The following is a 27,500-nucleotide window of genomic DNA, read 5'->3' on the forward strand; positions in this document are numbered from 1 at the left end:
TAATGTACATAACCTGTGCAGTTAGCATTAGCATTAGACTTAAACTTATATAGCATAATGTACATAACCTGTGCAGTTAGCATTAGCATTAGACTTAAACTATATAGCATAATGTACATAACCTGTGCAGTTAGCATTAGCATTAGACTTAAACTTATATAGCATAATGTACATAACCTGTGCAGTTAGCATTAGCATTAGACTTGAACCTATATAGCATAATGTACATAACCTGTGCAGTTAGCATTAGCATTAGACTTAAACTTATATAGCATAATGTACATAACCTGTGCAGTTAGCATTAGCATTAGACTTAAACTTATATAGCATAATGTACATAACCTGTGCAGTTAGCATTAGCATTAGACTTAAACTTATATAGCATAATGTACACAATGGAGCAGGAAGGAGAGGACAGGAGGAAGGAGCAGGAAGGACAGGAGGAAGGAGCTGAAGACAAACTAATGTGAGCCGGCTGCAGGAACAAAGAAACATCAGAGACGAGTCTTCTGTACTCTTTCAGTCCTTAGTTCACTTTGGACCTGAGCACAACAACTCCTGTTGAGGGAGGGGGGGGGGGGGGGGTTAGACTAAGACCCAGGTCACTTACAGAGTGGGGGGGTTAGACCCAGACCCAGGTCACTTACAGAGTGGGGGGGGGGGGGGTTAGACCCAGACCCAGGTCACTTACAGAGTGGGGGGGTTAGACCCAGGTCACTTACAGAGTGGGGGGGTTAGACCCTGCGTGGAGAGAACCTGTGACCTCTCACCTGTACTGAGCTGTTGTCGAACATCTCAACAGTCATCTCCTCCTCTTCCTCCTCTTCCTCCTGCAGCGCTGCCAAGCTGAGCCCTGCTACCACCCCGCCTCCTCCTTCCCCCTCCTCAGCCTCCAGCTCCTCCTGGAGGCCAGAGGAGTCGTAGTACTGCAGGAACACAGACGCTCTGCTGGAGTTCCTCTGGATCTCCACACGCAGGATGCCATCACGAGGCCAGCGCTCCCTTACTGCTTCCAGACAGTTTATGGGCGAGCGGGAAAAGGCGATGTGGATGTAGGCGAGGATGAAGAGGACGAAGAGCGCCTGAACAAGAGAGAGCAAGATTTGAAGATGATCTTTCTCTGTGTTATGATCAAAATCAGCTGACTGAGGGTGACTCAACAGGCCACGCCATGACTCAGCAGTCTGTATTATCAATGGAAACTTTTATCACATTGTTTTTGTGTAATTGTTCTTCTAAAGGGTCCAAATATCGTCCCCATCCGAACCCTAACCCACACTGTCCTCCCCATCCGAACCCACACTGTCCTCCCCATCCTAACCCTAACCCACACTGTCCTCCCCATCCGAACCCTAACCCACACTGTCCTCCCCATCCGAACCCACACTGTCCTCCCCATCCGAACCCTAACCCACACTGTCCTCCCCATCCTAACCCTAACCCACACTGTCCTCCCCATCCTAACCCTAACCCACACTGTCCTCCCCATCCTAACCCACACTGTCCTCCCCATCCTAACCCTAACCCACACTGTGCTCCCCATCCGAACCCTAACTCACACTGTCCTCCCCATCCGAACCCACACTGTCCTCCCCATCCGAACCCTAACCCACACTGTCCTCCCCATCCGAACCCACACTGTCCTCCCCATCCTAACCCTAACCCACACTGTCCTCCCCATCCGAACCCTAACCCACACTGTCCTCCCCATCCGAACCCACACTGTCCTCCCCATCCGAACCCTAACCCACACTGTCCTCCCCATCCTAACCCTAACCCACACTGTCCTCCCCATCCTAACCCTAACCCACACTGTCCTCCCCATCCGAACCCACACTGTCCTCCCCATCCTAACCCTAACCCACACTGTCCTCCCCATCCTAACCCTAACCCACACTGTCCTCCCCATCCTAACCCTAACCCACACTGTCCTCCCCATCCTAACCCTAACCCACACTGTCCTCCCCATCCTAACCCTAACCCACACTGTCCTCCCCATCTGAACCCTAACCCACACTGTCCTTCCCATCCTAACCCTAACCCACACTGTCCTCCCCATCCGAACCCTAACCCACACTGTCCTCCCCATCTGAACCCACACTGTCCTCCCCATCTGAACCCACACTGTCCTCCCCATCCTAACCCACACTGTCCTCCCCATCCGAACCCTGACCCACACTGTCCTCCCCATCCGAACCCTAACCCACACTGTCCTCCCCATCCGAACCCTAACCCATACTGTCCTCCCCATCTGAACCCACACTGTCCTCCCCATCCTAACCCTAACCCACACTGTCCTCCCCATCCGAACCCTAACCCACACTGTCCTCCCCATCCGAACCCTAACCCACACTGTCCTCCCCATCTGAACCCACACTGTCCTCCCCATCTGAACCCACACTGTCCTCCCCATCCTAACCCTAACCCACACTGTGCTCCCCATCCTAACCCTAACCCACACTGTCCTCCCCATCCGAACCCTAACCCACACTGTCCTCCCCATCTGAACCCTAACCCACACTGTCCTTCCCATCCTAACCCACACTGTCCTCCCCATCCTAACCCTAACCCACACTGTCCTCCCCATCCGAACCCTAACCCACACTGTCCTCCCCATCTGAACCCTAACCCACACTGTCCTCCCCATCTGAACCCTAACCCACACTGTCCTCCCCATCCGAACCCTAACCCACACTGTCCTTCCCATCCGAAACCTAACCCACACTGTCCTCCCCCATCCTAACCCTAACCCACACTGTCCTTCCCATCCGAACCCTAACCCACACTGTCCTTCCCATCCTAACCCTAACCCACACTGTCCTTCCCATCCTAACCCTAACCCACACTGTCCTTCCCATCCTAACCCTAACCCACACTGTCCTCCCCCATCCTAACCCTAACCCACACTGTCCTTCCCATCCTAACCCTAACCCACACTGTCCTTCCCCATCCGAAACCTAACCCACACTGTCCTCCCCCATCCTAACCCTAACCCACACTGTCCTTCCCATCCGAACCCTAACCCACACTGTCCTTCCCCATCCGAACCCTAACCCACACTGTCCTTCCCCATCCTAACCCTAACCCACACTGTCCTTCCCATCCGAACCCTAACCCACACTGTCCTTCCCCATCCTAACCCTAACCCACACTGTCCTTCCCATCCGAACCCTAACCCACACTGTCCTTCCCCATCCGAAACCTAACCCACACTGTCCTTCCCATCCGAACCCTAACCCACACTGTCCTTCCCATCCGAACCCTAACCCACACTGTCCTTCCCATCCGAACCCTAACCCACACTGTCCTTCCCATCCGAAACCTAACCCACACTGTCCTTCCCATCCGAACCCTAACCCACACTGTCCTTCCCATCCTAACCCTAACCCACACTGTCCTTCCCCATCCGAAACCTAACCCACACTGTCCTCCCCATCCTAACCCTAACCCACACTGTCCTCCCCATCCTAACCCTAACCCACACTGTCCTCCCCATCCTAACCCTAACCCACACTGTCCTCCCCATCCTAACCCTAACCCACACTGTCCTCCCCATCCTAACCCTAACCCACACTGTGCTCCTGCTTTGTAAACTCAGAGCTACATGTCCTGTTGGTTTACATCATAAACACAAATGTAAGTAGAGATGTATTCTTGTTGTTTCAGACAGAAATCTGAGCAAAGCTCTAAAGTGTGACTGCTGTTAATCTGATAGATCAACACAAACCACACTCCAATCCCATTCCTGCAGATTAGACTGACTTTAAAGGAACCCAAAGCCTTGTGTTGTTTGTTTCTGCTGAACGCATTAACATTTGAATCAGGATCATGTTCTGAGCATGCTCTGTATACAGTACATATTCTGCACCACACATATATGATTGAGCAGCTTTACTTTAGTACGAGTATGTCGAATGACCCTAACCCTAACCCTGGAATAAAAAAATGCACATTTTATAGACTCTATAGATAATCTGATAACCTGACTCTGTAATCTGTATAATCTGAATCTATATCCAGAGTCCATAATCTGTATAATCTAAGTATATAATCTGAGTCTATAATCTGTATAACCTGAGTCTATATCCAGAGTGTATAATCTGTATAACCTGAGTCTATATCCAGAGTCTATAATCTGTATAACCTGAGTCTATATCCAGAGTTTATAATCTGTATAACCTGAGTCTATATCCAGAGTCCATAATCTGTATAATCTAAGTATATAATATGAGTCTATAATCTGTATAACCTGAGTCTATATCCAGAGTTTATAATCTGTATAACCTGAGTCTATATCCAGAGTCCATAATCTGTATAATCTAAGTATATAATCTGAGTCTATAATCTGTATAACCTGAGTCTATATCCAGAGTGTATAATCTGTATAACCTGAGTCTATATCCAGAGTCTATAATCTGTATAACCTGAGTCTATATCCAGTTTATAATCTGTATAACCTGAGTCTATATCCAGAGTCCATAATCTGTATAATCTAAGTATATAATCTGAGTCTATAATCTGTATAACCTGAGTCTATATCCAGAGTCCATAATCTGTATAATCTAAGTATATAATCTGAGTCTATAATATGTATAACCTGAGTCTATATCCAGAGTTTATAATCTGTATAACCTGAGTCTATATCCAGAGTCCATAATCTGTATAATCTAAGTATATAATCTGAGTCTATAATCTGTATAACCTGAGTCTATATCCAGAGTGTATAATCTGTATAACCTGAGTCTATATCCAGAGTCTATAATCTGTATAACCTGAGTCTATATCCAGAGTGTATAATCTGTATAACCTGAGTCTATATCCAGAGTGTATAATCTGTATAACCTGAGTCTATATCCAGAGTTTATAATCTGTATAATCTGAGTCTATAATCTGGGTCTATAAACTGTATAACCTGAGTCTATAACCTGAGTCCATAATCTGCATAACCTCACTCTATAATCTGTATAATCTGAGTCCATAATCTGTATAACCTGAGTCTATAACCTGGGTCTATAATCTGAGTCCATAATATGTATAATTTGACTCTATGATCTGTGTCTATGTGTATAATCTGAGTTCATAATCTGAGTCTATAAACTGTATAACCTGACTCTATAATCTGTATAACCCAAGTCTATAACCTGAGTCTATAATCAGAGTCTATAATCTGTATAATCTGACTCTATAGCCTGAGTTTATAATCTGTATAACCTGAGTCTATAAACCTTATGAGTTTATAATCTGTATAACCTGAGTCTATATCCAGAGTTTATAATCTGTATAACCTGAGTCTATATCCAGAGTCCATAATCTGTATAATCTAAGTCTATATCCAGAGTCTATAATCTGTATAACCTGAGTCTATATCCAGTTTATAATCTGTATAACCTGAGTCTATATCCAGAGTCCATAATCTGTATAATCTAAGTATATAATCTGAGTCTATAATCTGTATAACCTGAGTCTATATCCAGAGTCCATAATCTGTATAATCTAAGTATATAATCTGAGTCTATAATATGTATAACCTGAGTCTATATCCAGAGTTTATAATCTGTATAACCTGAGTCTATATCCAGAGTCCATAATCTGTATAATCTAAGTATATAATCTGAGTCTATAATCTGTATAACCTGAGTCTATATCCAGAGTGTATAATCTGTATAACCTGAGTCTATATCCAGAGTCTATAATCTGTATAACCTGAGTCTATATCCAGAGTGTATAATCTGTATAACCTGAGTCTATATCCAGAGTCTATAATCTGTATAACCTGAGTCTATATCCAGAGTCCATAATCTGTATAATCTAAGTCTATATCCAGAGTGTATAATCTGTATAACCTGAGTCTATATCCAGTTTATAATCTGTATAACCTGAGTCTATATCCAGAGTCCATAATCTGTATAATCTAAGTATATAATCTGAGTCTATAATCTGTATAACCTGAGTCTATATCCAGAGTCCATAATCTGTATAATCTAAGTATATAATCTGAGTCTATAATATGTATAACCTGAGTCTATATCCAGAGTTTATAATCTGTATAACCTGAGTCTATATCCAGAGTCCATAATCTGTATAATCTAAGTATATAATCTGAGTCTATAATCTGTATAACCTGAGTCTATATCCAGAGTGTATAATCTGTATAACCTGAGTCTATATCCAGAGTCTATAATCTGTATAACCTGAGTCTATATCCAGAGTGTATAATCTGTATAACCTGAGTCTATATCCAGAGTGTATAATCTGTATAACCTGAGTCTATATCCAGAGTTTATAATCTGTATAATCTGAGTCTATAATCTGGGTCTATAAACTGTATAACCTGAGTCTATAACCTGAGTCCATAATCTGCATAACCTCACTCTATAATCTGTATAATCTGAGTCCATAATCTGTATAACCTGAGTCTATAACCTGGGTCTATAATCTGAGTCCATAATATGTATAATTTGACTCTATGATCTGTGTCTATGTGTATAATCTGAGTTCATAATCTGAGTCTATAAACTGTATAACCTGACTCTATAATCTGTATAACCCAAGTCTATAACCTGAGTCTATAATCAGAGTCTATAATCTGTATAATCTGACTCTATAGCCTGAGTTTATAATCTGTATAACCTGAGTCTATAAACCTTATGAGTTTATAATCTGTATAACCTGAGTCTATAATCTGCATAAATTATATTTATAATATAATAATATTTTAATGTCTTTTTAATAATATATTTACCTGAGTCCATAATCTGTATAACCTGCGTCTATAATCTATAACCAGAGTCTATAATCTATAACCTGAGTCTATAATCTATAACCAGAGTCTATAATCTATAACCTGAGTCTATAATCTATAACCTGAGTCTATAATCTATAACCAGAGTCTATAATCTATAACCTGAGTCTATAATCTATAACCAGAGTCTATAATCTATAACCAGAGTCTATAATCTATAACCTGAGTCTATAACCTGAGTCCATAATCTGTATAACCTGCGTCTATAATCTATAACCTGAGTCCATAATCTGTATAACCTGAGTCTATAATCTATAACCTGAGTCCATAATCTGTATAACCTGCGTCTATAATCTATAACCAGAGTCTATAATCTATAACCTGAGTCTATAATCTATAACCTGAGTCTATAATCTATAACCAGTCTATAATCTATAACCAGAGTCTATAATCTATAACCTGAGTCTATAATCTATAACCTGAGTCTATAACCTGAGTCCATAATCTATAACCTGAGTCTATAATCTATAACCTGCGTCTATAATCTGAGTCTATCGAGTAATTTGTGTTGATGAACGTGAGGTCACCTTGAGCAGGATGAAGAACTCAAACACCCTCCTGAAGGATGGTGGGAAAAGGCGAGCATATGTGACGGCCATTTTGAAGAAGAGCGCATGGAAGAGGCGATCCCGGACGTTAATGAGGGGGTTCTGGTTCATGTTGGGGTTTCTAATCCGGTTTGGCCCCATGTTGTTGTTGTTGTTCAGAGGAACGTTGTTGTTGTTTGGCGCGTTGTCAGACATGTTCTCTGTTTGTGACGGTTCACTCTGACAAACTCACAGCTGATATTACGTCAGCATGTTTGACCTCAGAGAACACCTGATCGACCCAAACACTGCTTACACTGTGGGAGGGAGGGAGAACCATCAGAACCATCATTGTACACACACACACACACACACACACACACACACACACACACACACACACACAGCAAGGAGCAATCAGGCTGAAGTGTATTCTGTGAGACGTTCAGGGAGCGTGATTCTCTCACATGCAGGTCAACTGTTCTGTTCCAGCCGCTGACACACAGCGAGGAGTCAAACACTCATGTTACACAACGTGTAGATAAAATACAGTTAATACAGAGAATAATATACTGTACATTAACATAGAATAATATACTGTACATTAACATAGAATAATATACTGTACATTAACATAGAATAATATACTGTACGTTAACATAGAATAATATACTGTACGTTAACATAGAATAATATACTGTACATTAACATAGAATAATATACTGTACGTTAACATAGAATAATATACTGTACGTTAACATAGAATAATATACTGTACATTAACATAGAATAATATACTGTACGTTAACATAGAATAATAGGCAGACGGTTTCGCTCCATTAAATACACTTCATCCAGTCATCATCTTTTTTCTTATTTTTATTGTCTGTTTTTTAAACTGTGTGTTTTATGTCCTTGTGTAGTTCTACTGTTTAAACTCTTGCACACACTTTCCAATGTGTGTTTTTTTTACTATAAATGGCAATAAACTGAACATATTGTTCATGTTAACATAGAATAACATACTGTATATATGTGTGTGTAATTTGTGTATATGTGTGTAGTTTGGGTTTATTGTTGTGTAGTAAATCTTGTTTGGGGGATTATTGTATAGAGAGGGGAGGGGGGACAGCGGGTGTGTATTGCATTGTAACCGATGTTTTGTATTGTAACTAATGTCTTGTGTCCTGCCTGTCTGTATACTGCTACTGGATGCCCTGAATTTCCCTCGGGATCAATAAAGTATCTATCTATCTATCTATCTATCTATCTATCTATCTATCTATCTATCTATCTATCTATCTATCAGTTTGTGTTTATGTGTTTGTGAGTAGTTGGTGTTTTTGTGTAGATAGATACTTTATTGATCCGGAGGGAAATTCAAGTTTGTGTGTGTGTAATTTGTTTGTGGTTTGTGTGTGTAATTTGTGTGTGTAGTTTGGGTAGTTAGTGTGTGTAGTTTGTTGTGCTCCAGTTAGCATTAGCTCTGAATTAGCATGCAGCGGTCTTACCTGTTATTAGTGTGGCTGTGTCCATGCTAACATGCTAACGTCTCCTTCTTCTTCTGAACACAGTCTAACAGTTAGCTCGCTGGTTAGCAACACTAGCAGGCTCCGTTAGCTCCCAGCTAGCTCGGTCAGAACTCTGTTTGGACTCATAACAGAAGAAATAAAGATTTAATAAGAGATAAATTAAAGATTTAATAAGAGTGACGTTTGAATCACTACCATAAACTCTGAAGCTAACAGAGGCTAACAGAGGCTAACAGAGAACTGACGGCTGCTGCTGCGACACGGAAACACAACCTGACCGGAAATACGGGTCCTTGATCAAAGAGTGAACTTTCCCTGAGCTTTGTCTGCCAGGTGCCATCCGAAATACAGGTAACTATCAACTGACAAGAGGATTCTGCTGTTTACTCTTATACATATTTGATGTCGTACTGTCTATGTTAATGAAGGTGTAATAATCATAATGCATTTTAGTTATGGGCTATCATGTCACCTCACAGACACTAACAAACTCAAAGGGTCAGAATCCTCAGGGGATGCACCTAACCCTCACCCTCCTGTAAACTGTTAAACTGCACAAAAACACAGGCAACCTTTCAGTCCAAAATCATTGCCAAAGTTTCTTTTTATAAAGTGTTTTCTTGCAGTTTGTGATTCATTCCTCTCCTCAGCACCATATCGATCACCAAATAACTGATTGTGTTCAAAACACGTGGTATCAAAAAAATGTCAAAGTGCATTTGGAGCACCATGTTTTACTGAGGCACCAGAAGACAGAACTCAGGGATTAACATATTAGAACTACGGCGCCAGACCAGAAGCACACAAAGTGCAGGTAAACAGGTGATACACAAACTAAACAGCTCAAACACACAGAAACAACGAGCACACAGGTGAGTGCCTGATGTGACACTTTAGTCTGCTGGACCGTTTTACAGACAGGCATGTTTAAGACAGCTCTTTGGGGTCCTTACACTTTGTTTGACTGGATGTATGAACACGGGTTTGTTTGTTTGTTTCACCAGTGATGTGAAATATAATTTTAAACAATTCAAACAGACTAAATGAATCCGATTTGACTCTCCGTTTAAAGGCCAAACTTTACGTTAAGTCAATAAAACTAATTTGAGCTGAGTCACCGGAGCGGGAAACAAAGAGAGGTAAGCTAACGTTAGCTGCTAACTAGAGAGGTAAGCTAACGTTAGCTGCTAACTAGAGAGGTAAGCTAACGTTAGTTGCTAACTAGAGAGGTAAGCTAACGTTAGCTGCTAACTAGAGAGGTAAGCTAACGTTAGTTGCTAACTAGAAAGGTAAGCTAACGTTAGCTGCTAACTGAAGGCTTCTTATTGTTGCTAAAAACAAAAAACTCATCTGAACTAGTGAAGTATTCTCATTAAATACTTTGTTCTGTACATAGTTGAATGTGCTGACCACAAAATCACACAAAAACGATAAATGGAAATCAAAATTAACCAATGGTCTAGATTTGGAGTAACCTTCAAAATTAAAGTGTAGAAACAAACTCCAGGCAGATCCCACTTTAATGTCCTTAAAACAAGTCAGAATGAGGCTCAGTAGCAGGCCATCCTCATGTGGGGGGGGCGGGGGTTGTTTGGGTAGGCCATCCTCATGTGGGGGGGGGGGGGGGGTTGTTTGGCAGGCCATCCTCATGTGGGGGGGTTGTTTGGGCAGGCCATCCTCACCAACAGTCCAGAGGAACCTAAGAGAGCTCAGGAGCTCCCAGAAAAAGGAGAGGTTAGAATATAAAGATAGAGACAAGCAGTAATAAGATAAGAAAGCTGGGAGAGAAAGAGGGAGAGAGAGATAAGAGATCCTGGTGCCAGTTCCCCCGGTAGTCTAGGCCTATAGCAGCAGAACTATGAGCTGGTCCTAAGCCAGCCCTAACTATAAGATTTATCAAAAAGAAAAGTTTGAAGTCTATTCTTAAAAGTACCTAGTGTGTCTGCCTCCCGGACCCCGACTGGTAGACGATTCCAAAGGAGCCTGATAACTAAAGGCTCTACCTCCCATAGTACTTTTAGAGACTATAGGCACCACGAGCAGGCCTGCATTCTGGGAACGTCATGTTCTTGATGGATAGTACGGTACAATTAACTCTTTAAGATAGGATGGTGCCTGACCGTTTAGAGCTTTGTAGGTGAGCAGAAGGATTTTAAATTCTATTCTAGATTTTATAGGGAGCCAATGGAGAGAAGCCAATACAGGAGTCATGTGGTCCCTTTTCCTAGTTCTAGTAAGAACACGAGCTGCAGCGTTTTGGACGAGTTGGAGGGTCTTTAGAGATTTACCATAGCACCCTGCTAAAATAGAATTACAGTAATCCAACCTGGAGGTAACAAATGCATGAACTAGTTTTTCAGCATCATTTTGTGACAGGATCTGTCTGATCTTAGAGATATTACCAAGGTGAAAATAAGCTGTCCTTGAAATGTGTTTAATGTAGGAATCAAAGGACATATCCTGATCCAACAGAACTCCTAGGTTCCTAACAGTGGTACTAGAGGCTACGCTAATACTACTAAGGGCCGTCATATCATCAGAGAAAGTCTCTCTAAGGTTCTTAGGTCCAATCACTAGAACTTCAGTCTTGTCTGAGTTGAGCAGTAAGAAGTTTCTGGTCATCCAGGTCCTGATGTCCTTGAGGCTTCTAGTTTATGAAGCTGGTTGGTGTCTTCTGGCTTCATTGATATGTAGAGCTGAGTATCGTCTGCATAGCAATGACAGTCCTACCTAGAGGAAGCATCTATGGACGGAGCCAGACATGATGTCCCAGATGTGCTCAGTTGACCTTCTTCTTCTGTGGTTTAGTCATGGAGCTGGCCTACGTGTGTGAGTGGGAGAAACGTCCTAAAAGCACTCACTGTCCCTCCATCCCTCTCGTCTGCTCCTGGTCCTGCAGGAACCTGGTGGCCTTCACCACGGACCTGAAGAACGAGGACGACGACAAAGGTTTATACACACACACACACACACAGACGCAAACTGTCACACACACACACACAGACGCAAACTGTCACACACACACACACAGACGCAAACTGTCACACACCCACTGTCACACACACACACTGTCACACACACACTGTCATGAGCCTTTTTGAATGTGTTTGATGATCCTGTGCTTGTGTGTGTTCCAGATGTTAGTCACATGATCCACATCATCGACACTGAGCATCCCTGGGATGTTTACTCCATCAGCTCTGGACACACTGAGGTCATTTCCTGTCTGGAGTGGGACCAATCAGGTGGGTTTAGTTTTTTTCTTCTTCTTTTTTGTCATTGGGTAAAATGTCATACTGTGTGTGTGTGTGTGTGTGTGTGTGTGTGTGTGTGTGTGTAGGCTCCCGGCTGCTGTCTGCAGATGGTGACGGTCACATTAAATGCTGGTCTATGTCGGATCACCTGGTGAACAGCTGGGAGAGCGCCCTGTCCTCATCCCTGGACGGAGATCCTATCGTGGCTCTGAGCTGGTTACACAACGGCGTGAAGCTGGCCCTCCATGTGGAGATGGTAACAAACACACACACACACACACACACACACACACACACAGAGAGAGGCACATATAAACATATGTTTATATGATGAATATTTAAGGTCTGTCAGACGTTGAACAGGTGAAAACTGTTTTTCTTGGTTCAGTCAGGTTCTACAAACTTCGGTGAAAAGTTTTCCCGGGTGAAGTTCTCTCCGTCTCTCACGCTGTTTGGGGGGAAGCCGATGGAGGGCTGGATGGCGGTGACGGTGAGCGGGCTGGTCACCGTGTCTCTGCTTAAACCGGGCGGGGCTCTGCTGACAGCAAGTGAGAGTCTGTGCCGACTGAGAGGCCGTGTGGCGTTAGCCGACATCGCCTTTACAGGGGGAGGGAACATTGTGGTGGCGGCCACAGACGGCAGCAGCTCCTCACCAGTCCAGTTCTACAAGGTGAGAACCACACCTGACCATCACAGAGGTTCCTGCACTTTTCTGCTTCCTGCTCACTGTTCTCCTTCATCAGGTGGTCGTCAGTGTGGTCAGCGAGAAGTGTCGCATTGACACAGAACTGTTACCGTCCCTGTTCCTGCGCTGCACCACCGACCCGCTGAGGAGGGAGAAGTACCCCGCCGTCACACACCTCAAGTTCCTCACACGAGAGAACTCTGAACAGGTAACCAGGAGAACCTTTAGAACCAGAGAGAACTCTGAATGGGTAACCAGGAGAACCTTTAGAACCAGAGAGAACTCTGAATGGGTAACCAGGAGAACCTTTAGAACCAGAGAGAACTCTGAATGGGTAACCAGGAGAACCTTTAGAACCAGAGAGAACTCTGAATGGGTAACCAGGAGAACCTTTAGAACCAGAGAGAACTCTGAATGGGTAACCAGGAGAACCTTTAGAATCAGAGAGAACTCTGAATGGGTAACCAGGAGAACCTTTAGAACCAGAGAGAACTCTGAATGGGTAACCAGGAGAACCTTTAGAATCAGAGAGAACTCTGAATGGGTAACCAGGAGAACCTTTAGAATCAGAGAGAACTCTGAATGGGTAACCAGGAGAACCTTTAGAACCAGAGAGAACTCTGAATGGGTAACCAGGAGAACCTTTAGAACCAGAGAGAACTCTGAATGGGTAACCAGGAGAACCTTTAGAACCAGAGAGAATCCTGAAAGGTATTTGGAGATTAAGTAGAACCCCTACAGCAGAAGTTGAAGAACCTTTTAGTGAAGTCACACAGAGTTTCTGGCTGCTGTGGAACCGAAGAACCTCACAGATGATTTGTGTGTTTTAGGTTCTGCTGTGTGCGTCTAATCAGAGCGGCAGCATCGTTGAGTGTTGGTCTCTCAGGAAGGAGGGACTTCCTGTCAACAACATTTTCCAGCACCGCTCTCCAGTCGGTAAGACACACAAACTGGATCTCATCGGTTCTTACTGATGCTGTAATGACTGAGGTTCTAAAGGTTTGACGTCTGTGTGGTTCAGTCGGGGAGAAGCAGCCGACCATCCTAAAGTGGAGGATCCTGACGACCACCAGCGACTTGGACCGAGTGTCGGCTGTTGCTCTTCCCAAACTTCCCATCTCCATCTCCAACACCGACCTGAAAGTGGCATCAGACACCAAGTTCTGCCCTGGGCTCGGTGAGAAGAACCTGTCAGGATGTTAGAACCCAGACCATAACCTGGTCTTGGACTGGACAGGTGTCATCAGTTACGAATGTTTCAGTTAACACAGCTGCTGTCGTTAGTCTCTGGGTCTCGGTCCAGGTCAGTAAAACGGGGTGCAAAAGAAAAATACAGGGGGTTAGGGTTAGTGTCACTCACGGCGGCGCGGCGGAGGTGACGTGCCAGCGTGTTAGGGAACACGTGAATAAGTCTGAATACGTCTCTAAATGATTCTGTTCAATAAGATGCATCGTTACACATTTTAGTTTATCAAAGCTTGATCATGTTGATTTACTGTCCAGCCTGTCTGACACACCCCTTCATCATGTGACTGTAACTCACATGTTGTCTAACCTCTTTGTATTCGGCCCGCTGCTTCTATCTGCACTTTCTTTAAACAACAAATAAATAAACTTATAATATTACATGTGTCATCCAGTAATAATAGATCCCTAGACCTTCATAAGTCAATCAGCTGTCAGCATGTTCGAATGTGGAGCTGACCCGAAAAGGTGGAGCTAAACACTGTAGTCCTCTGATTGGTTGAAAGAATCATCACTTCCTGTGTTACGTCGACAAACAGAACTCTGGCGTGTTTAAAGCATTGACTGTAACACAGCTGATTGTTAGCGTGTGTATTTGTCCTCGCCGCTCACAGCCTTCTCTGAAACACAGCTGGATTGAGTTCTTGTAATAAAGAGTCACATGACAGTGACAGAGGAGATGACCTGCTGGATGTCTTCTTCGTTGGTTTGGTTTATGTAGCGTTTTTCTCCTTTGAATTTATTAGTTAGCTGTTAGCTGTTAGCTGCTATCATATGACGCTATTTACATAGCGGCTATCGTCATCCGGCTGACACGCCGCCTACCAAACAGGACACGGGTGGCTGTAGAAACGTAAACAGGATCAGGTTTAAGCTTTTTAGTACCGGTATTCAGCAAACATATTCTTTGCCAGAATTAGCATGTAGCCTAATCAGATATTTAGCGCTCCGTATAGAAACCCGTGTAGTAAGCACGTCTATTAAATGTAGATATTTGCACGGCCGAGGTCAAGCCGTGCAATCATTTCAAGGCCGTGATTTTTTTAAAAATAGGCCGTGCAAAAAGCGGTTTCGCGGCAGGCTACCTACATCTATGGTCCAGGTCAACATGACTTGGTGGACTGTGACTGGCCTGCTGTTTCAGGCCCAAAGTTTAGGTGTCATCTGCAGAACCTCGTGAGATCTGGTTCTGTGTATTTTCAGGTCTGGCTCTAGCATTCCATGACGGCAGCATTCAGATCCTGCATCGTCTCTCCCTCCACACCATGGGTGTGTTCTATGGGTCCTCCTCATCCAATCAGAGACCTGGAGAGGAGTCTGCCATCAAACGCCAGAGAACAGGAGCTCCCGCCCTCCACTTTAAGGCTCTGCAGTTTTCTTGGACCTCACTTGCCCTGGCTGGGGTGGACAACCATGGCAAGGTAAGGGTTAATGCACACCTGTAAATACACCCGACACACACACCTGTAAATACACCCCACACACACCTGTAAATACACCCCACACACACCTGTAAATACACCCGACACACACACCTGTAAATACACCCCACACACACCTGTAAATACACCCCACACACACCTGTAAATACACCCGACACACACACCTGTAAATACACCCCACACACACCTGTAAATACACCCCACACACACCTGTAAATACACCCAACACACACCTGTAAATACACCCCACACACACCTGTAAATACACCCCACACACACCTGTAAATACACCCAACACACACCTGTAAATACACCCCACACACACCTGTAAATACACCCCACACACACCTGTAAATACACCCCACACACACCTGTAAATACACCCCACACACACCTGTAAATACACCCCACACACACCTGTAAATACACCCCACACACACCTGTAAATACACCCCACACACACCTGTAAATACACCCCACACACACCTGTAAATACACCCCACACACACCTGTAAATACACCCCACACACACCTGTAAATACACCCCACACACACCTGTAAATACACCCCACACACACCTGTAAATACACCCCACACACACACACCTGTAAATACACCCAACACACACCTGTAAATACACCCCACACACACCTGTAAATACACCCCACACACACACACCTGTAAATACACCCCACACACACCTGTAAATACACCCCACACACACACACCTGTAAATACACCCCACACACACCTGTAAATACACCCCACACACACCTGTAAATACACCCCACACACACCTGTAAATACACCCCACACACACCTGTAAATACACCCCACACACACACACCTGTAAATACACCCCACACACACCTGTAAATACACCCAACACACACCTGTAAATACACCCAACACACCTTTGAAAACAGTCGTGGTCCAGTGGTCTGTAGTTTAGAAGACTTGGGGCCTTTCTCAGTTCCCTTATTTGCACCGAGTGTCCTCCGAGTTGTCTCCTCCTCCTGTGTCTAAGCCCCGCCCACCAGAGATGCACGGAGGAAACGAAGCCGAGGAGAGAGGACCGAGGAAATCAGCTTTAAGACACATGAGACGTCGTTTCCTTGACAGCGTCACATGACGCCACATCAGCTGATCACGTTCAGCTGTCAATCATACTAACAGCTGTTTATGTCCACACACACACACACACACACACACACACACACACACACACACACACTGTATTATTTCTCATCAAACACAGTTACAGTGTTTCTTGATAACAAACACCTGAAGAACAACCTGCAGTCTGTTTCAAACCTAAAGGACAGTTTCTACTGACTCAAAGATTTCATTTTGAATTGTCTATAATTATTGATTATTATTAATCAGTTTGGACTGAACCTAGCCTGTATTTAGACAACCAACTCTGTATTTTATAAACACAGATATTTATGTGTCAGGATACTGAAAATGATTGATTAGAATCTAAATGATGAAACTTTGTGAAGATCAATAAGTGAGAATATAAAACGGACTCCTCTTCATCAAACTGTCATCATCATCATCATCAGACATTCAAACAGTGTGAGGGATCAGACCTTCATCATCATCATCATCATCAGACATTCAAACAGTGTGAGGGATCAGACCTTCATCATCATCATCATCATCATCAGACATTCAAACAGTGTGAGGGATCAGACCTTCATCATCATCATCATCAGACATTCAAACAGTGTGAGGGATCAGACCTTCATCATCATCATCATCATCAGACATTCAAACAGTGTGAGGGATCAGACCTTCATCATCATCATCAGACATTCAAACAGTGTGAGGGATCAGACCTTCATCATCATCATCATCAGACTCTTTTTAATGGCAGCTCATCACAGAGCGACTCTTTACAAACTCACTGATGTTCATCATCTGTTTAAATGTCCCACGCTCCGTTTAGCCTCTTTTTAATCTCCCTCTTTTCTCCCCTATTAAACTCTGTTTCACTGAAGTCTGATCCTGTGCAGCGTCCAATCACTGAGTGCTATACGAGAAGGGGGCGTGTCTGTCAGTGAAAAGACTTCCATGAAGTCAGCTCTCGTGTCTCCTCGGTCATCGCTCCTCGGATCAGCCTCCTCTCTCCTCCATCCTCTCTCCTCCGTTCGCTATAAGAGCTTTGATCCTCAACATGGCGGCTTTGGAACTACTTCCTGTTCGGCCGAGGACCGAGGAGACTGCAAATAAGCAAAGTGAGACGTACCCTTGGTCTTCATGTCTTACTCGCTTTGTTTTCTCCTCAGCTCCACATGCTGCGAGTGTCGCCCTCTATGGGTCAGGTGCTGGAAATGAACACCACGCTGCGCCACCTGCTGTTCCTGCTGGAGTACTGCATGGTGACGGGCTACGATTGGTGGGACGTCCTGCTCCATGTGCAGCCCACCATGGTCCACAACCTAGTGGAGAAACTGCACGAGGAGTACATGAGGCAGAACCAGGCGCTGCAGCAGGTGAGCGAGAGAGAACGACCATCAGGTGTTTTAATTTCTGTCCAAAAAAACCCTTGTTGACAGAGAGAGCAGATTTTGAGACCAGAACAAACGCTCTCTTTGGACACATCTCCTGCACCCCTGAGCCCGACCCCTCGCCCCCCTAATCTTGGTATTGTCCCTCTCAGGTTCTGGCGACACGCATCGTGGCTGTGAAGGCTTCGCTTTGTAAACTCTCCACAGCGACAGCTGCTCGAGCATGTGACTTCCACGCCAAGCTGCTGTTAATCGCCATCAGCTCCACCTTAAAGTCTCTGCTGAGGCCGCACGTCCTCAACACACCTGACAAGAGCCCGGGTGACCGTCTGACCGAGATCTGCGCCAAGAACACCGACACAGGTCAGTCAGCTCAGAGAGAGAGGACTGAGAGACAGGTGAGACGACTGAGAGACAGGTGAGAGACAACTGAGAGACAGGTGAGACAACTGAGAGACAGGTGAGACGACTGAGAGACAGGTGAGACGACTGAGAGACAGGTGAGACGACTGAGAGATAGGTGAGACGACTGAGAGACAGGTGAGACGACTGAGAGACAGGTGAGACGACTGAGAGACAGGTGAGACGACTGAGAGACAGGTGAGACGATTGAGAGACAGGTGAGACGACTGAGAGACAGGTGAGAGATAGGTGAGACAACTGAGACGTGAGAGACAGGTGAGACGACAGAGATAGGTGAGACGACTGAGAGACAGGTGAGACGACTGAGAGACAGGTGAGACGACTGAGAGATAGGTGAGACGACTGAGAGACAGGTGAGACGACTGAGAGACAGGTGAGACGACTGAGAGACAGGTGAGACGATTGAGAGACAGGTGAGACGACTGAGAGACAGGTGAGAGATAGGTGAGACAACTGAGACGTGAGAGACAGGTGAGACGACAGAGATAGGTGAGACGACTGAGAGACAGGTGAGACGACTGAGAGACAGGTGAGACGACTGAGAGACTGGTGAGACGACTGAGAGACAGGTGAGACGACTGAGAGAGAGGTGAGACGACTGAGAGACAGGTGAGACGACTGAGAGACAGGTAGACAGGTGAGACGACTGAGGAACAGGTGAGACGACTGAGAGACAGGTGAGACGACTGAGAGACAGGTGAGAGATAGGTGAGACAACTGAGACGTGAGAGACAGGTGAGACAACTCAGAGACAGGTGAGACGACTGAGAGACAGGTGAGACGACTGAGAGACAGGTGAGAGATAGGTGAGACAACTGTGACGTGAGAGACAGGTGAGACGACAGAGATAGGTGAGACAGGTGAGACGACTGAGAGACAGGTGAGACGACTGAGAGACAGGTGAGACGACTGAGAGACTGGTGAGACGACTGAGAGACAGGTGAGACGACTGAGAGAGAGGTGAGACGACTGAGAGACAGGTGAGACGATTGAGAGACAGGTAGACAGGTGAGACGACTGAGAGACAGGTAGACAGGTGAGACGACTGAGAGACAGGTGAGACGACTGAGAGACAGGTGAGACAACTGAGAGACAGGTGAGACGACTGAAAGACAGGTGAGACAACTGAGAGACAGGTGAGACGACTGAGAGATAGGTGAGACGACTGAGAGACGTGAGACAACTGAGAGACTGGTGAGACGACTGAGAGACAGGTAGACAGGTGAGATGACTGAGAGACAGGTGAGACGACTGAGAGACAGGTGAGACGACTGAGAGATAGGTGAGACGACTGAGAGACGTGAGACAACTGAGAGACAGGTGAGACGACTGAGAGACTGGTGAGACGACTGAGAGACAGGTGAGACGATTGAGAGACAGGTAGACAGGTGAGACGACTGAGAGACAGGTAGACAGGTGAGACGACTGAGAGACAGGTGAGACAACTGAGAGACAGGTGAGACGACTGAGAGACAGGTGAGACGACTGAGAGACAGGTAGACAGGTGAGACGACTGAGAGACAGGTAGACAGGTGAGACATCAGGAGCGATTGTTGATTGGTCCATTGGTCCGTCCTTAGATATTGATAAGGTGATGATCAATCTGAAGACGGAGGAGTTTGTGTTGGACGGCCCCCCTCTTCAGTCCCTGCAGCAGCTCATCCAATGGGTGGGAGACTTTGTCCTCTACCTGCTGGCCAACCTGCCCAACCAGGTGAGCTGACATTCACCAGAGAGTGTGACCGCTGGAAAGCTGAATATCCCAACATGTGACGGGTTGTGTGGTGCAGGGCTCCATGGTGCGGCCCGGGTTCGGCTTCATGAGAGACGGGGCGTCTCTGGGGATGCTCAGGGAGATGTTGGTGATGATCCGGATCTGGGGTCTGCTGAAGCCCGGCTGTCTGCCCACCTTCACAGCCACTTCAGATAACCAGGACAGCATGCAGCTGCTGTTCAGACTGCTGACCAAGCTGTGGATCTGCTGTAAGAAAGCCTGGACCTGGACCTGGACCTGGTCTGGAGTTACAGTTACTGGTCTAGATCAGGTCCTGGCTTCCTGTAGGTGATCAGGATTGGTTAGTTTTTAATGTGTCATTTCCTGTTTCAGCCCGGGATGACGGCCCACCCCAGGACCCAGATGAGACTCTGATCGACGAGTGCTGCTTGCTGCCCAGTCAGCTACTGGTCCCCAGTATGGACTGGCTCCCAGTCAACGACGGCATCATTGTTAAGCTGCAGGGAAAACACCCGCTCAGGCTGCAGTTTGGAAAGACCTCGTCACTGCCAGGAGGGGGCGCCACACCGCTGGAGGTTTTCACCAGGTAACAGAAGCTCATCAGCTGTAGGTTAGTCAGACTGCCCCGCCCCCTGCTGGTCATCAGAGAAAGTGCAGGTTTAACGTGTGTGTGTGTGTGTGTGTGTGTGTGTGTGTGTGTGTGTGTGTGTGTGTGTGTGTGTGTGTGTGTGTGTGTGTGTGTGTGTGTGTGTGTGTGTGTGTGTGTGTGTGTGTGTGTGTGTGTGTGTGTGTGTGTGTGTGTCCCAGCTCTCAGAAGATGGACAACCTGCGCTGTGTTCATATGGGTGTGTGTCCCACGGAGGAGAGTAAAGCCTGCACCAGGTGAGTCAACAGGAAGTGACTTTAAGACTGTCAATCATAAATGATGACAAACAAACATTCACACCTTTTAGTTTAGTGTCGACATTTACAACAAGACAAGATTTTCAAATTAAAAGCCTGGTTTAAAGAACATCAGGTGTGTAAACAGGTGTGTAAACAGGTGTGTAAACAGGTATGTAAACAGGTGTGTAAATAGGTGTGTAAATAGGTGTGTTGTGTTAAAGAACATCAGGTGTGTAAACAGGTGTGTTGTGTTAAAGAACATCAGGTGTGTAAACAGGTGTGTTGTGTTAAAGAACATCAGGTGTGTAAACAGGTGTGTAAACAGGTGTGTTGTGTTAAAGAACATCAGGTGTGTAAACAGGTGTGTAAACAGGTGTGTTGTGTAAACAGGTGTGTAAACAGGTGTGTAAACAGGTGTGTAAACAGGTATGTAAACAGGTGTGTAAACAGGTGTGTTGTGTTTCAGGTGCGGTTGTGTGACGATGCTTCGTTCTCCAAACAAAACGAACGCCATGAAGCAGTGGGAGCAGCGCTGGATCAAAAACTGTTTGTGTGGAGGTCTGTGGAGGAGGATCCCCCCCCCACTCACCTGAACATCAGACACCTGAACACAACACCTTAAGGTGCTTTAGGTGTCTGAATACGAAGATGAACTGATCTGATCAATCACCTCTTTGATTTGTCTGATTTTTTATCCTGTAAATATTTTTGTATTTTATTTGAAATAAAAATTTGAAGTCAGAAATCTTCAGCAGACGGATCCTGATGAACATCTGATAAACTGAGCTGGACATGGGACAAGATGCAGAAAGAAGGGTGGGATAGGATGGGGGGGGGGAAGGCCATCCTCGTGGTGGTGGGGGGGGTTGTTTGGGAAGGCCATCCTCATGTGGGGGGGGGGGGGTTGTTTGGGCAGGCCGTCCTCGTGGGGGGGGGGGGTTGTTTGGGCAGGCCATCCTCGTGGGGGGGGTGTTTGGGCAGGCCGTCCTCATGTGGGGGGGGGTTGTTTGGGAAGGCCATCCTCGTGGGGGGGGGGTTGTTTGGGCAGGCCGTCCTCATGTGGGGGGGGGGTTGTTTGGGCAGGCCATCCTCATGTGGGGGGGGGGTTGTTTGGGAAGGCCATCCTCATGTGGGGGGGGGGTTGTTTGGGCAGGCCGTCCTCGTGGGGGGGGGGTTGTTTGGGCAGGCCATCCTCGTGGGGGGGGGTGTTTGGGCAGGCCGTCCTCGTGGGGGGGGGTTGTTTGGGCAGGCCATCCTCGTGGTGGGGGGGGGGGTGTTTGGGCAGGCCATCCTCGTGGGGGGGGGGGGGTTGTTTGGGCAGGCCATCCTCATGTGGGGGGGGGGTTGTTTGGGCAGGCCGTCCTCGTGGGGGGGGGGTTGTTTGGGCAGGCCATCCTCGTGGGGGGGGGGTTGTTTGGGCAGGCCATCCTCGTGGGGGGGGGTGTTTGGGCAGGCCATCCTCGTGGTGGGGGGGGGGTGTTTGGGCAGGCCATCCTCGTGGGGGGGGGGGGGTTGTTTGGGCAGGCCATCCTCATGTGGGGGGGTTGTTTGGCAGGCCATCCTCGTGGGGGGGGGTTGTTTGGGCAGGCCATCCTCATGTGGGGGGGTTGTTTGGCAGGCCATCCTCATGTGGGGGGGTTGTTTGGGCAGGCCATCCTCACCAACAGTCCAGAGGAACCTAAGAGAGCTCAGGAGCTCCCAGAAAAAGGAGAGGTTAGAATATAAAGATAGAGACAAGCAGTAATAAGATATGAAAGCTGGGAGAGAAAGAGGGAGAGAGAGATAAGAGATCCTGGTGCCAGTTCCCCCGGTAGTCTAAGCCTATAGCAGCAGAACTATGAGCTGGTCCTAAGCCAGCCCTAACTATAAGATTTATCAAAAAGAAAAGTTTGAAGTCTATTCTTAAAAGTACCTAGTGTGTCTGCCTCCCGGACCCCGACTGGTAGACGATTCCAAAGGAGCCTGATAACTAAAGGCTCTACCTCCCATAGTACTTTTAGAGACTATAGGCACCACGAGCAGGCCTGCATTCTGGGAACGTCATGTTCTTGATGGATAGTACGGTACAATTAACTCTTTAAGATAGGATGGTGCCTGACCGTTTAGAGCTTTGTAGGTGAGCAGAAGGATTTTAAATTCTATTCTAGATTTTATAGGGAGCCAATGGAGAGAAGCCAATACAGGAGTCATGTGGTCCCTTTTCCTAGTTCTAGTAAGAACACGAGCTGCAGCGTTTTGGACGAGTTGGAGGGTCTTTAGAGATTTACCATAGCACCCTGCTAAAATAGAATTACAGTAATCCAACCTGGAGGTAACAAATGCATGAACTAGTTTTTCAGCATCATTTTGTGACAGGATCTGTCTGATCTTAGAGATATTACCAAGGTGAAAATAAGCTGTCCTTGAAATGTGTTTAATGTAGGAATCAAAGGACATATCCTGATCAAACAGAACTCCTAGGTTCCTAACAGTGGTACTAGAGGCTACGCTAATACTACTAAGGGCCGTCATATCATCAGAGAAAGTCTCTCTAAGGTTCTTAGGTCCAATCACTAGAACTTCAGTCTTGTCTGAGTTGAGCAGTAAGAAGTTTCTGGTCATCCAGGTCCTGATGTCCTTGAGGCTTCTAGTTTATGAAGCTGGTTGGCGTCTTCTGGCTTCATTGATATGTAGAGCTGAGTATCGTCTGCATAGCAATGACAGTCCTACCTAGAGGAAGCATCTATGGACGGAGCCAGACATGATGTCCCAGATGTGCTCAGTTGACCTTCTTCTGTTAGGGTTAGTGTTTCCTCATAATACTACCTACTCTCTGTCAGCCTGGCTACAGTGCTGAAGAGGTATCTAGGGTTGTTTTTATTTCCTTCAATAAGAGACGAGTAATAGGCAGTGCGGGCCGGCCGTAGAGCTTTCATATATCTATTATGACTATCTGGACAAATTAAACGAGATTCTATCGTTTTGGTGGAGCGCCAAATTCTTTCACATCTACGTGACGTTAGTTTTAGAGTACGGGTTTCTAAATTGTACCATGGAGCTGATCTCTGTCGTTTGATTGGCTTCTGTTTTAGGGGAGCGATTGAATCCAGAGTAACTCTAAGTGAATCCACCGCACTATCTACAAACTGATCTAGCTGAGAGGGACTAAAGTGATTATAGGAGTTTTCAACTGGGTTAGGGGATGGAACTGAAACAAAGGCAGCTGAAATAGCATCCTTAAATTTAGCTACAGCATCATTTAAACTTCTAGAGAGCACTTTTTTATTAAGAGGAGTTAAGGTTGGTAAAAAGAAATCAAAAGTTATTAGGAAATGGTCTGATATTAATTTCAATACCATAAACTAAAACAAGATCCAGGGTGTGGTTAAATGGATGAGTAGGTTTGTTTACACCCTGGGTGAAGCCAATAGAGTCCAATAGAGACATGAAAGCCGTGCTAAGACTGTCATTAACAACATCCACATATTGAAATCACCTACAACAATTATTCTATCACTGCTAAGAATTATGTGTGATAGAAACTCTGAATATGGGCCAGGAGGGCGGGAAACTATAACAACTAGAACTGGCTGAAAAGTTCTAGAGACTGGATGTGAAAGACTGAGTGCAAGACTTTCAAAAGAGGTATAATTCAGCTTTGGTCGAGTCGATTGATTATAAGAGCAGAATTAAAAATAGCTGCTACTCCACCACCTCGACCAGTGTCTCGAGCTATATGAGCATTCAAATGACTGGGAGGGGTGGATTCATTTAAACTAACATATTCATCCTGAGAAAGCCAGGTTTCAGTTAAACAAAGTAGATCAATATGATTCTCTGATATTAGCTCATTTACCAGGAGAGATTTAGATGCTAGGGATCTCATGTTTAGTAAGCCGCATTTAATTGTTAGATTTTTTTGCAAAATCGTATTTGTAGTTTTGATTTTGACTAAATTTTGATGATTTACGCCTTTGCTTATGACGACAGGTGTGGGGCGGAGAACAGACACAGTATCTATAGTATAAGTAGGGTTACAGCTATAAGAAGATCTAACTGAGTTACAGTTAGATTTACAGTCACAGCTATAGTGGCAGGTAAACAGATCTAAAGGAGGCGCAGAGAAGTGTGTAAGACTGCAGCTCTGCATCCTGGTCTGAACTCTGATGAGTTGTCAGGGTTTGGGACTAATAAACTCTGCTACGTTTCTAGATAATAGAGCTGCACCAACCAGAGTAGGATGGATGCCATCTCTAGCTAGCAGACCAGGCTTTCCCCAAAAGGACTGCCAGTTATCTATGAAGCCCACATCGTTTACTGGACACCACCTCGATAGCCAGCGGTTGAATGAAGACATGCGGCTATACATGTCATCACTGGTCAAATTAGGGAGAGGACCAGAGAAAACTACGGAGTCCGACATCGTCTTAGCAAAACTACACACCGACTCCACATTAACTTTAGTCTGGCGATGTTGGATGATGTTGGATGATGTTGGATGATGTTGGATGATGTTGGATGATGATGGATGGTGGATGATGATGGATGGTGGATGATGGATGATGTTGGATGATGTTGGATGATGTTGGATGATGATGGATGGTGGATGATGATGGATGATGTTGGATGATGTTGGATGATGTTGGATGATGTTGGATGATGTTGGATGATGATGGATGGTGGATGATGATGGATGATGTTGGATGATGTTGGATGATGTTGGATGATGGATGATGTTGGATGATGTTGGATGATGATGGATGATGATGGATGATGGATGATGTTGGATGATGTTGGATGATGATGGATGGTGGATGATGATGGATGATGTTGGATGATGTTGGATGATGATGGATGGTGGATGATGTTGGATGATGATGGATGGTGGATGATGATGGATAGTGGATGATGATGGATGATGTTGGATGATGATGGATGATGATGGATGGTGGATGATGATGGATAGTGGATGATGATGGATGATGTTGGATGATGTTGGATGATGATGGATGGTGGATGATGATGGATGATGTTGGATGATGATGGATGATGATGGATGATGGATGATGTTGGATGATGTTGGATGATGATGGATGGTGGATGATGTTGGATGATGATGGATGGTGGATGATGATGGATGATGATGGATGATGTTGGATGATGTTGGATGGTGGATGATGTTGGATGATGTTGGATGGTGGATGATGTTGGATGATGATGGATGGTGGATGATGTTGGATGATGATGGATGATGATGGATGGTGGATGATGATGGATGGTGGATGATGATGGATGATGTTGGATGATGTTGGATGGTGGATGATGTTGGATGATGTTGGATGGTGGATGATGTTGGATGATGATGGATGGTGGATGATGTTGGATGATGATGGATGATGATGGATGGTGGATGATGATGGATGATGTTGGATGATGTTGGATGATGATGGATGGTGGATGATGATGGATGATGTTGGATGATGTTGGATGATGTTGGATGATGTTGGATGATGATGGATGGTGGATGATGTTGGATGATGTTGGATGTTGGATGTTGGATGATGTTGGATGATGTTGGATGATGATGGATGGTGGATGATGATGGATGATGTTGGATGGTGGATGATGATGGATGATGTTGGATGATGTTGGATGATGATGGATGATGATGGATGGTGGATGATGTTGGATGATGTTGGATGATGATGGATGGTGGATGATGTTGGATGATGATGGATGGTGGATGATGATGGATGGTGGATGATGTTGGATGATGTTGGATGATGTTGGATGATGATGGATGATGATGGATGGTGGATGATGTTGGATGATGTTGGATGATGATGGATGGTGGATGATGTTGGATGATGATGGATGATGATGGATGGTGGATGATGATGGATAGTGGATGATGATGGATGATGTTGGATGATGTTGGATGATGATGGATGGTGGATGATGATGGATGATGTTGGATGATGATGGATGATGTTGGATGGTGGATGATGTTGGATGATGTTGGATGTTGGATGATGTTGGATGTTGGATGATGTTGGATGATGGATGATGTTGGATGGTGGAAGATATTGGATGTTGTTGGATGATGAAGATGGATGTTGGATGATGAAGATGGATGTTGGATGATGAAGATGGATGTTGGATGATGAAGATGGATGTGGGATGATGAAGATGGATGTGGGATGATGAAGATGGATGTGGGATGATGAAGATGGATGTTGGATGATGAAGATGGATGTTGGATGATGAAGATGGATGTTGGATGATGACGATGGATGTGGGATGATGAAGATGGATGTTGGATGATGAAGATGGATGTTGGATGATGACGATGGATGTGGGATGATGAAGATGGATGTTGGATGATGAAGATGGATGTTGGATGATGAAGATGGATGTTGGATGATGAAGATGGATGTTGGATGATGAAGATGGATGTTGGATGATGACGATGGAT

General features: G+C 45.4%; 2 protein-coding genes across 3 annotated transcripts; one reads left to right on the top strand and one right to left on the bottom strand.

Moving 5' to 3' along the window:
- Positions 1–734: 734 nt before the first annotated feature.
- Positions 735–8,978, bottom strand: tmem259 (transmembrane protein 259; the record flags this gene model as incomplete). The annotated part of the gene is made up of 3 exons (XM_079351055.1): positions 8,841–8,978; positions 7,330–7,646; positions 735–1,082 (listed from the first exon to the last, which is right to left on the bottom strand). The coding sequence occupies exons 2-3, from the start codon at positions 7,543–7,545 to the stop codon at positions 735–737; spliced, it is 564 nt and encodes a 187-aa protein (XP_079207181.1). The 5' UTR covers positions 7,546–7,646; positions 8,841–8,978.
- A 145-nt stretch (positions 8,979–9,123) lies between these two features.
- med16 (mediator complex subunit 16) lies at positions 9,124–21,681 on the top strand. Of its 2 annotated transcripts, XM_079351464.1 has the most exons (16): positions 9,778–10,000; positions 11,670–11,810; positions 11,999–12,106; positions 12,202–12,371; positions 12,504–12,785; positions 12,859–13,008; positions 13,631–13,736; positions 13,822–13,977; positions 15,249–15,466; positions 17,782–17,988; positions 18,156–18,366; positions 20,007–20,140; positions 20,217–20,409; positions 20,534–20,747; positions 20,969–21,043; positions 21,513–21,681. In XM_079351464.1, the coding sequence occupies exons 2-16, from the start codon at positions 11,672–11,674 to the stop codon at positions 21,637–21,639; spliced, it is 2,490 nt and encodes an 829-aa protein (XP_079207590.1). In that variant the 5' UTR covers positions 9,778–10,000; positions 11,670–11,671; the 3' UTR covers positions 21,640–21,681. The 2 variants fall into 2 exon arrangements, with proteins under 2 accessions (XP_079207589.1, XP_079207590.1); XM_079351463.1 differs by lacking the exons at positions 9,778–10,000; positions 20,969–21,043; positions 21,513–21,681 and adding an exon at positions 9,124–9,212 and having other exon boundaries at positions 20,534–20,780.
- The last annotated feature ends 5,819 nt before the right edge of the window (positions 21,682–27,500 follow it).

This window comes from Symphodus melops (genome assembly GCF_947650265.1).
Source record: "Symphodus melops genome assembly, chromosome: 8".
Lineage (NCBI taxonomy): Eukaryota > Metazoa > Chordata > Actinopteri > Labriformes > Labridae > Symphodus > Symphodus melops.